Raw genomic sequence first — 12,042 nt, 5'->3', positions numbered from 1 at the left:
ATATTGCCTTAATAGCAGTAAACAAGAACTCAACACAGCCAAGTGAGTTCTGTTACCTTTGAGTGCATTTTTTAATAAAGACATGGTTATCTTGGCATTCGTTTCAAACCTCCATTTATATTACAGCCACAGCAAAGGAATGTTAAAAAATAAGAAAAAAATAACAACAGGAGTTTCCTGGCAGGCCAAAAGAAAACGGGCAAGAATCGAGGTATGCAGATAAAAAATGCCCCCAATTAAAAACTACAGCAACAACCACAGAAACTCAGTGTAATTGCCAGGAATGTCCAGATAAGAGTAGTGCTTCTACAGTTTAAAAAGATAGTTATGTAAAACTTCTTCATTAAGAACAGAAGGCTATAGCTACATGTCCTTCCATAAGCTGCATGTGTTAGGTCATCCACCAAGATCCCACGGTTTGTTTTTGTTGCTTTTCTTTTTAAAACCATATTATGAACTATGGCAGAGCTGGTAGCAACAACTGATGTAAAGCACTGTATCTAAAGTAAGCCATCACCTCTCATTCCTCACTGAAAGAGGAATTTAGCTCTGCTTTTGCTTTACTGCCAGCACACCACTGCTGTGTAATTTATTTTCTAACGTTTCTCAAAGCATTTCATTTCCCCAAGTGCCTTTTAGCAATGATTAGTCTTAAACTATGCATAAGTTTAACACAAGTGACACTTCTTGCAAGTATTTTGACTCTAACAAAAAAATACTATGGTATCATTTTCTATTTGCTAATTTAAGATGAGATGAAAGCCAAGAAAATGTTTTAAATTGTTGATTGGATTAAGTTAGAGGCAGCAGCAGTTGCACTTCAGTGACGATATTTCAGATGCTGAACCACAGGTCTCAGTGGCATGGCAACAAAAGAGCTTTCCCTTCCTGGAGACAGGGAGGGAAGTATTTCACTTCCTTTTTGCTTACAGAGTCTAAGGAAACTTGACAGTAACGTTTTATTCAGGTCTTAATCAACCCACATAAGAAAACCAAAGTGATAAGGGTGCATACATTAAACTGCATTTTAATTACAAGATAGGGAAATGTTTGATTGCAGTGTGGAGTTATGTGGAATTTAGCTGGCACTAAGAAGTCCAGCACTGGTTATAGTTTGATATATGCCATTAACTCTGAGCATATTCTAATAAATGTTTGATTAACTAATCTCTAATCAAAACTGATTAGAACTTTTACATGGGATCTTCCACCACTGAAAAAAACAAAAACAAAAACACATGGACTAGCAAACAACAGCACTAGTAGTAACTTCAGTGTTCAGAAGCCAAAGTCATACTAACAAAGTGAAGGAAATCAAAATTGCTAAAGCAGATCAGCGAATCTCAACTAAGAATTTGATTCCAGGCTACCGCTACCACTTCAGTGGTGAAAGTAGCTACTTTCACTACTAACAAGAAATATGCTCTAGTCATGTATTGGAATTTCTGCTAAAGGAATTTGAATGGTTATATTTTGTACATACATAAATAAACTGGACGACAAAACATTATTAATATTCTGTAATTGATAGCATGTCTATGCAATAAATGTTCTTCCTAAATAGAGGCACGCACATGCACATACTATTCTAATGATGCATACCAAGAAAATGTGCAATGTTACACTTCACACATTATCTTCATAATATATCCTGAATCCCCTCCCATTTGTATTCTTATTTTCAACCCACATTTTCTCATAAGTCATCTTGGGATAGGCCAACAGAAGGTAAGAGACCACATCCCAATTCAAGGTGTTTTTTACTTCCTTAAAACCATCTTATTGTTTAAGGAACTTCAGTACTGGGGAAGAAGCAAACTATAGCTTAAGTAGATTTTATCTTAATTGAGCGCACAATTATGTCCAGACATAGAATTGATTCTCTCAAGCAAAAAAATGTTTCAAAGAATTAAAAAGGACAACCATGCAATATTGGCTGGTTTCTCACCAGACTGCTTCCCTGCCAAGAAACCTTTCCTACACATTCTTCTGTGCTAGGCCAGCAATAAAGGCAGAAGATTTAAAGTAAATTAAATCTCATCCCTAGTTACAGCAATTTGGCAGATTCCAATGATAAATTAAGAACATCCCTGTAGTCAGTTTTAGGTTATTTCAAGGTCACTTCAGCATTACTCCAGCATTCTTGCATTAAGTGGATCTTTCGAGAACATGTAAGAATCTGTGTCTTGGATAGGGAATATGGGCTTTGGGCTTACTGACAGCAACTTTCATTCTTAAGAAAGTATTTAAAGTTTACAGTATTAGTCAATAATCACAGAATCACAGAATTGTAGGGGTTGGAAGGAACCTCCAGAGATCATCGAGTCCAACCCCCTGCCAAAGCAGGTTCCCTACAGCAGGTCACACAAGTAGGCATCCAGGCAGGTCTTGAACATCTCCAGAGAAGGAGACTCCACCACCTCCCTGGGCAGCCTGTTCCACCTAAGATGCTCAGCAGGACAATCCCATAAAGGAACCTAATTATCCAAGAGTTCCAAATAAGTTTTCTGATCTTTCTTGTCCATGTGAAGGAGATAGGGAAAGAAAAAGGGAAGAAATCAGAGCAACAGGTCCTCCTGATCCTGCTGACACAAGTGAGGTTTGGAAGAAAAGTATTTCATCTAGCTTGCACTGCCCAGGACTCTTACCAAGTATGGAAATAACGGTCCAGCACTTAAATATTTATACAATTCTTACTGATAAAGTTTCCAGGTGACAAAGATTGATACACAAATAAGTAATGAAGACAGTTACTGTTACAGTGTTAGATGACTCAGCTGAAGGACTACATAGAACTATACCTGAACATAATCAAGTGACAGTTCATTGACAATAACTGGTTTAAAAAGACCTACTTAGGCCGTTTCAGTCAGCTCTCCTATTTTGACTACAGTGCAATGAGGATTCTCTCTTAGTGGCTGCCCACTAGACAGCTACATCATTAAAGGCCTCAACATGCACAAGAACAGACCATAAGCACTTTGTGTGTTATTTAAAAAAAGGCAAAGAAACAAAATGCTAGCACTTGCCTAAGCAGCAACTGGATGGAGTGCCCGGGTGGGCATAATTGATAGAGTAGCTGTAAAAAACATATGGAAAGATATCAGGCTTATTACCTGATAACCTTAATTTACCTGACAATAGCAAGCTGGCACTTTAACAAATGTCACATGCTGGGGATAGTCTCACTGCAGCTTTCATAAGCAGAATTGTCTCACAGTAAGCATACATGCAAGAATATTCAGTTGCCATGATACAGGAGAACTTTCAGAAAGCATGTATCAGCGTCTCTCCCTAGAAAGGCTTTGATGTGAGTCCCTAAAGAGAAGGGGGAGGCCTTTGTGTACGAGAATACTTTATTAACAAACACAAACATGTCAAAAGCAAGCATGAAGCATTTTCCCACAGCAGGAAAAAAAGGTCATTACTGGAGTTCAGCAATCGTTCATCTGTTTATTATGGACAGCACACACTGAACAGCACAAGCTGCCTGGATGAGAAGAGTGTCAGAGAAAGGCAGAGTCTGAACCACCTCGTATCAGCAGATCAGAAAGAACTGCTGAACAGATCTGCAGAAGGAGGACAGAAAAATATCAGGTGGAAGTCAAAGAAGATCAAGCGATGCAACTGGAAAGAGGAAATGGCCAAAAGCTTTATGAAAAGAGAAAGGCTCTGAACTGTTCTCTCAGAAGTGAGACCTAGCAGTTACGGTAACTATGGAGCCAGCCACTTCCCAGAGCTAAATCCATCATACCCTCACAGCCTGTTTTCTTTCTTCCTCTACTGTTAGTGTGCCTCTGCTATCTTGACTCAGCTGTTCCTGTGTGACAAACATCTGATGCATTTCAGCACTTAATCCATCCTGGTATCCTGGAACACACTTGAAACTTTACCTGCATTTACCTGCATCTATTCAAGAATGACATGAAATACATGGTTTACTAAAAGGACAGCACATAGAAAATGAATTAGAGTTTATGGCTAGCTTTTCTATCTGACAGTAAGTAGACATTCAGAGCTCTAAAAGATCCTTTCTAGTTAACACTGGTTTATTAAATCATAAACAAGTTTCCAAATGTTTCTTTTACTTTTAAATATGTTTCAGTAGTAACCACCCTCAATGCACTTAATTGACAAAAAACATATTTTCAGATATTGAAAAAAAACCTTTCGTTCAGTATTAATAATGCTGCAAAGCACTTTTTTAAAATTGTGCAAAAATTAAATGAGGATCTCACATGGAGCCTCAGGTGGAACTTCAGGTACTGACTTTTATTCTTTGTGGATGCAGTCCTCTACTTTTACAAGACAATTAAAAAAAAAAACCCAAAATCCACACACCAGAAAGAGGAATTTGCATGCCACAACTAAAATATAAATGCTTTGATGAGTTCACATAGTTGGGAAGTTCTACACCATTGCAGAGAACACTACATAATCCACTTGAGTTACGCAGTTCTATTTACAGTATCAGTGCCTTTAGAACAAATTGAGCAGTATAAATAAAGCAGTATAAAATAAAATGCCACATACCTGTATGAAGCTGGACTTTACCAATGACTCCTTCTACCAGGCCCAGGCAAATAGGATTCCATGCCAAAAGAAGATCAGTAGCTGAAAAAAAAAAAAAAAAAAACAAACAATAATAATAATGCATATTTTGTAGTAAACTTAGCTGGACAATCAAGCCAGCACATCATTCTTTCTGCTTTCCCCACTCAGATGATAGAAAATATGCTATGACTCCCATAACAAGAGTAAGGTACATAAGCTGTTCAATTTCTGCTTGCTAATAAGTAGCTATTTTAATTAATCGACCAAATGATTCCTTCTGTTTATAGTTCTACTCCTTATCCTTCCTGGTTATTTCAGAAAAAAACTATAAGAGTGTTTTCAGCTACCTAATTCAGTTTAATGGATGTTTAGTTCTCCTAATATCCACTGGAATTCATAACTTAATTGAAACTTTACATGGTCACAGTGAAATTAAATACAGGTCATTAAGCTGCTAATGTAGCCCTAAGAAGACCAAGCAGATGTTAACACTCAGCTCCAGCTCTGTCGTATCTGCCCAGCTACTATTCATTCCACAACATTTTTCTATTTACATCTAGATGCACATTTTCTTTTGGAATAATACTGAAGTATATAGGCTTCATGGTTTCTAAGAAACCATATTAAGAAGTGCCAACGAACCAAAGAGGAAGTATAAAAGCAAACAGGAAGGCATCGCTACCACCTTCATCATTTGCAAAAGGTATTCACCTCAGCATGCATTCAAACTATTGTTAGATGGAAGTCAGTAAGACAGTATCAGTGTGAAAAGCATTTGATGGTAACAAGACGCTAATATTCATTTAGAGTTTCTAACAGCAGTGTAATATCTGTAAAGTTCAATATGTGGCAAAAGAAATTTCAGAATTTTAGCTTAAGTCGTTAAAAACAGTATCCGTGTGGGAAAGCTGAGGTTTTCTATTCCAATAGTTTGATATTAGCTCAAGGGAAGAAGTTTCTCCAGTTTACATGTAGGAAAGTTACATATCCCATATGTAAATATTTTCAAGAGCAGACTGACATAACATCCCAAGATAAAGAGACCAATCATCCACCCACACCTTACTCACAAGAACTGAGCTCCTCCTTTAAATCTGCAGATAACAACCAATGGTATTTTATTATTTTTAAACACAGTTATTTTTAAACGCTGTATTCTCCTTGAAACTTATTCACAACTCAGACTGCTGTTCCAAGAATGCAGATTTATTCTGAGCTTTCAGTTTAACACATTTCATAGTAAACCAGACCGAGTTAGTTTAATCACAGAATGCAAGCATTTATATGAGACACAGAAGTCAGCATAGATCTGAACTTATTTAAAAGGAGTTTTCTGCACCATGCTTTCACAAAGAAAAGCAGGAACTAAGTGCATAGGCTGTCAAGATTTCAAGATGTTTGCAGGAGGTGGTACAAAGTTGTGGTTGATATATGCAACCAGGCTGTGCCATTTAATGGTAGATACGTGCAGAAAAACACCTGATTGTTCCTGTTTTACTGTGAGAGCACTAGAGACAGTTACTTGGTACTGGAGCCAGTATAAGAGAAGTGAATCATGGCATAACTTAAGTTCCTAAGGAGACTAAAATAGATGAGCACAAGAAACTGTGCAGTAATGTGAACAGGGATTTATGCTCAAGCCTCTCTGAAGTGATTCAAACTCATTATGTTTCTATATACTGAATATCTTTTCCTTATATAAAACACGTTCAAGTATCACCTGAGCTCTTCATCTCAGAGTTTCAGTTCAAATAATGCAGAGGAGCATCTTTGTGCTGAGTAGATATGAGCTTACAGGTAAGAGGCACAAGGAGCCATCCCTGCTCCCAAGTTTTTCACCACCTTCCCCAGCTCAGCAACACATCCTGAGTTTCACCTTCACCTCAAGAATCTTGTAGAGCTATATTTCAAATTTAATCTATTTTTGCAATCTTGGACACTTGCAATTTATTTTATCCGTGCGCCAATGAGAGATAAAAAAAGACACAAGCAGATAAAAAAACTAATAAACCAGGCACATACAGCAGTACTGGTAGCAATTTAAAGGATTCAAATCACTTCATATTTACCATAGCTGCTACAGAAATAAAAATCTGAATACTATCCAGGTCCCTTTAAGCCATTTGTTTCCTGCTATGACAAGATATATTAGGAACAGAATCATTAAGGTTGGAAAAGACCATTATGATCATCTGGTCCATCAACCTGACCTGGCCATGTCCACTGACCACATTCCTCAGTACCATATATTTATGTTGCTTGTAAACTCCCAGGAACGGTGACTCCATCACTTCCCTGGGCAGCCTGTTCCAATACCTCATTACTCTTCTTGAGCCAAATTTTTTCCTAATAGTCCAACTATTAGTAGGAAAGCTGTCAATGGTGAGTTTGTTCTAATAATGCACAAAAATGGGAAAAAATGTTTAAAAAGATTTACTTGTAATTACAGGTAAAAGGAAATGACAGTTTAGACTTGCCCACCAAGAGAAAGATGTAAAGAAACTGATCCTGGGGACTGTAAAACAAAAAGGTTTTTAAAGGAGCCTTCATGTTCATGCTCTGACACACACAGCCCTGAACGTGGCCATATGCAATGCCTGAAACTTCGGCAGGAACACTTCTCCCACGTAGGGCAGAGAATGAGAACTGACCAAACTTTAACTCCTGTGTTCACTTACAGCATAGCCAAGCTTTGGAAAAATAGGAGCTATTTGGAGTCAAATAAACATCACACTAAGACCTCAAAAGGTAGCAAATACAGATCCACAAGCTGGGAAGCAATGACTTGAAATAAACCTGACTATCAAACTACATCAGTGAAGGCATGAAAGCCAACTGTTCCCAGGGAGTTGTGACACGGTGGGAGGAAAAGCCACATATTTAGCAACGTTTGAGGAGAATGACGTATTTCCTCCAGCATAGTTTAGCTATAAAGAACTCTTACAGAAGAAATGCCTGTAGGCTATGGAAAAAATATCAATTGTGGAATCACACTGTTTGATGACAGTATCACAAGATTTTTTTTATTTTTATTTTTTTTAATAAAAAGAACCTTCTAAAGGAAGGTATGTGTGACAGCACGGAAGCAGGCAGCTCAACATTGTTGTAACTAATAAAACACATCTGTTTTGACATTCTGACTAGAATGTATTTACTAGTTAGAGCTCCAGTTCCCAAATGATGGTGTCCTCTGGACTCAGAGCCAACAGCCAGCCATGTTGAATAAATATAACTAAAATAAGCACTGACACGAGCTTGCTGCTCTAGAGAAGTACACTCTGATGTACCTACATAAGGTAGATGAACCAAATTATTCAGCAGTTCCCCCTACCTCATCCTCCAAAAAAAAGTACAGGCCTTCATGCTGAGTGCAGTCGTGCTTACTCAGCTTCAGACAAAGCAGCTCTCAAGCTTATGTACAGTACTGCAAGATTGTCCAAGACTGTTTGCTGTAATTTAACCTGCTGCCCAGCAGTTCTGGCAGCAGCTATTCCTTTAGCCATCATCATGGGTTCTTAAAATTAAAGCAAAAGTTACATGGTTATGAAAGAATTTTAAATATACCCAAAAAAGTTAAATGCAAGCCTGTAAGATTAGTTTAATTATGACATGCAGTAAAATTTAAGAGGCAACAGCAGTTGGTAGATAGCAATACATGTTACAGAAGATGTTCAAGTCTTTCTATAGCCAAGAAAGCAGCAGTCATACCAAAAATAAGCAAATGCTCAGATAAAGTTTCCTCTTAGCATACACAAAAAAACATCTGAAAATATTTGAATATTGAATACTGAAGCCATACAACAGCAAGCATGAATTTATTTTATTTTTTATTTTTTAAAAGTCTCTATCAGTAAGCATTACCCATGGTGCTCAATCAAGCAAAGCACTGGAATACTGTCTGTACCCAAACACAATCAAAGTAGCCATTGTCCACCAAACTAAAAAGTTAACTGTACAGAAAAGTCCATAGCAGCAGTGAGCTAAGCCAGGTGGAACATCTTCCCCTGCTCAGGGAGTTCGTGGTGCCTTCGGTCAGCTTCAATTTAAAGCCCTGCCAGGTTTGATAAGCCTTAGCACATGCACTTAATACTTTGGGACAGAAACCTGGTACACAAATACATACCTTTAAGTATAGAATTTCCCATTCTTGCCCTTACCCCAAATAAATTCAAGCTATTGGAAAAAAAATTGGCTCTTTTTGCTGATTGCTGTCTGAGATTAGTGATAACAAAGCATACATTTACTCTCCACAGTGACTGCATCAGCATTGTAATCACAGCACAATAGGACTTCCACCACAAACACAGAACAAAACCAGCTCTGATGTGATTATTTCCACTTCAGCTCTCCGAACTTACCAGCAGCGATGCAAAGGCAAAAACATCAGATAAAGCTTCTTGAACTGTTTATGTTTATACAAGCATAACCCTGGGAAAGGCGATATAAAAGCAACTTGGAAGACTGTCAAAAGCCAAAACTGCTTTCCAGCTCTTTCCCCATTCTATGCCCAGCAGATTCTATCCAAGGTCAGGCACGAGCTCTGACAAGGAAACAAACCACTGCTTTGGGACAAGGCACTGCTCAGCAGCGAATGGCTACTGCCCAGTCTGATGGGCTTGGGGAGGCAATCAGCCTCCCTTAGGCAGGAGGCAGGAAATTAAGAAAAAGATTTCATTTAGAATCCCTTGGATCCAGCCCTTACCACTGAGCTGCTGTCAGGTTCAATCCATCAGATAACTACAGCCATTTATCTTCCAATTTCGCTGGAAATCAGGCGGATACTTCGCAAACACTGGGGAATTTCAAGGAATGGACCTCAGCTAGGATGCGTTCTGCCAGTGTACTCAGTATGAAAACCAAGTGCCACTGAACTTTAAGCTCAATTTATGCATGCTTATAGGAGCTCCATGTTTATATAAATAAGCATGAACTGTATCAAGACAAACATACAAACATATTCAAAAATTCTTCCCATGGCCTGGCAGGGTAGCAATTCTCACAGCCACTTTCAGCATTCAATAAAAGCAGCAGATACTTATATATGAAAAGAAAGAGCTCAGAAGCAACCTATCGTAAATATTCAAAGTAAGTTTTCCAGCGCTGCTAATACAGCACCAGACACCTGAGGAGTTAATTTTATTAAAATTACTTCAGTTTCTTCCTCCAGTTTTGGCTGCTTCAGATCAAAGGCAACAAGCACCACCCGACCCTCAGGGCTTTTCAAAAGAAACTATTTTCAAGTTCCAGTCAACTTCGAGCAGTGTTCTGAAATACTAGCCAGGATTAAAAGATTACAAGTTAACTGGGAAGACTTAAGAGTATAAAGCATTTCCTAGAAAAGAAGGGCCTCGAGTACTACTTCAGCAAGCAAACTTCAGCTAAGTTCTTACTGGCAGATTCCTAACTTCATGTTTCATTTACTCTAATTGCAGAAAGATGGAGGAGCATTAAGACATTTATTCTTGCAAGTACCAACAACTAATGGTCACAAAGCATTAGCTATATTGACTTGCTTATTTCCCATTTCAAACTTGAAACAAATTATCTCTTCAGCTAATAACTCATTTAAATCATCTTTAATTTGCCATTTAGACTGCTTGCTCAGTCCGCTGTAGACTTGAGCCCCCAGCCATTTAGAATTGAAATGTTCCTCTTTAGCAGAGGAACCAAAGCATCACCATTCATCACCCACTGTAAAAAACCCACAGCTATAGTCCCTTCTAGGAGGATAGTTTTTTTTTTCTTTTTTAAATCCCAGCAAGTCTTCCCACTGCTACTCCACCTTACAGCTTTCTTTACACCAGTTCATTCCCCAGTCCCTAACCATGAGAAGTACACCATCCCAGCAAGTATTCAATGCATGGCTCAACCATAAGAGCAGAGACACTGCAGAGCACGCATCCATCCCGCTCATTTTAAACAAAATGAAGCAGTTCAGTATCCTTGAACATATTCTTTATGCATTTCAAAACTGGACCAGATGAACAGGAACAAATTCACATACCATTCAGGTTGGATAGTGACAGATTTAAAATGAGGGATGTAACAACACAATCTTTATCTCACTGCAGCAAAACATTTTTTTTTTTAAAGAGTAAGCAGGATATTAAGCCCAGGAGAAAGGATGTCATGAAAATGAATCCTTACTACTTGTAAGGATAACGAACACTTCTTTGTACTCTGCTGCAGCTACAAAATTCTGAGTCACCAAGCACTGCTTGGGAAACCATAAAAACATAAGGAAAAAAACATTCATTTGCCTAGAAAGCACACAATATTACAAGTAATTCCACTAGGAACTCCTAAGCTATAAGCAGTAACAAGCTGCCATTGTCAGTTGTTCCAATGCCATGTTCTAAGGCATACAAAGTTGAGGGGAGCTGCAATTAAATCCAGAAGTATTCGAATTGATAATTATAAAATTATAGGGACAAACCAAAGAGGCTACACTAGCTGCACATCCCCCATATATTCATTACTCAAAAACAAAATTATTATCTGACAGTCCACTAGTCTGCCCTAAAAAGCCATTCAGCACACACACAATCCCTATGCCACCTCATTAAATGTAAACTGAACTTTACATTCACTGAATTCAACCAGTAGCTCCTTCCACCTTGGAAGGATTTGTTTTGTTCCTCAAGTTGTTCATGAACACCAAATGTGAGGAGCACGTAGCCATCCCCATCCAATCCCAGAAAAGGTTCTGTCATTTGAGAATGCAAGCTCCCCTCCCAACCATAAAGAAAGCATCACTTCAATTCATTCCTCACCTGTAAAGTCTCTTGACCCCTCAAAAAGCCCGAGGAGGAAGCAGCTTAGAATAAGATAGCAGACTATGCTTCAGTGGCTAAGAACCCTTGACTCCTAAAGTTACTTCTAGCCAAAGGCATCTACTCCTGTTCAATCCTCTTTCCTTGATTTTCTCAGCCAGAATGTTTTGCTCAGAAAGCACATTTCTGCATCAGACCATAAGCATTTCAGATAGTCATACAGCTGCTAGAAAAGCTTGCATTCCTGCAAAGCAGAGTGTTTCAGGAAGTAACTCTAGCAGTATACATACTCCATAACAACTACTCAAACGTCTCTTATGTTGTAGCATACAGACTTTGGAAGTGATTTTCAACTTTATCTTCATCCCTTCATTTAACAAGTCTTCAGGATTGCAAAATGCTCAAGCATTAAAAATAATACCTAAAACACTGAAAGAATACAGCTGGAAAAGCACCAAAATAGAAAAGCATAACTCAAATGCATAGAGCTGGTTGTGAGTGAGCTGAGGCCTTGAGAGAGCATACATGTTGGGACTGCTTCAAGTCATGAATGACCACAACCTCCGTGCAACAGCACTCCATTCAAATGTATTCGGTCCTACCCGAGAACAATTATGAGATTTTAGAATTACAAACGACAACTGCAAGGGATACTGCAGAAAAAGCTACATTCGCATATTCTGCAGTCCTTAATTCATGTATTTGAATAGGAAGT

General features: G+C 38.3%; 1 protein-coding gene across 1 annotated transcript in view; it reads right to left on the bottom strand.

The window, feature by feature from the left end:
- The window catches only part of INPP5F (inositol polyphosphate-5-phosphatase F), a gene marked incomplete at both ends in the record, with an annotated part of 36,443 nt that overhangs the window by 17,652 nt on the left and 6,749 nt on the right, over window positions 1-12,042 (bottom strand). Inside the window, one exon of the mRNA XM_079536452.1 lies at window positions 4,534-4,614. Within this exon, the coding sequence (XP_079392578.1) occupies window positions 4,534-4,614 (81 nt within the window). The remainder of the gene's footprint in view (window positions 1-4,533; window positions 4,615-12,042) is intronic.

Source organism: Tetrao urogallus, assembly GCF_951394365.1.
Source record: "Tetrao urogallus genome assembly, chromosome: 5".
Taxonomy (NCBI): domain Eukaryota; kingdom Metazoa; phylum Chordata; class Aves; order Galliformes; family Phasianidae; genus Tetrao; species Tetrao urogallus.
The sequence above is the reverse complement of the archived record's forward strand: the minus strand, read 5'-3'. Positions and strand labels throughout refer to the sequence as shown.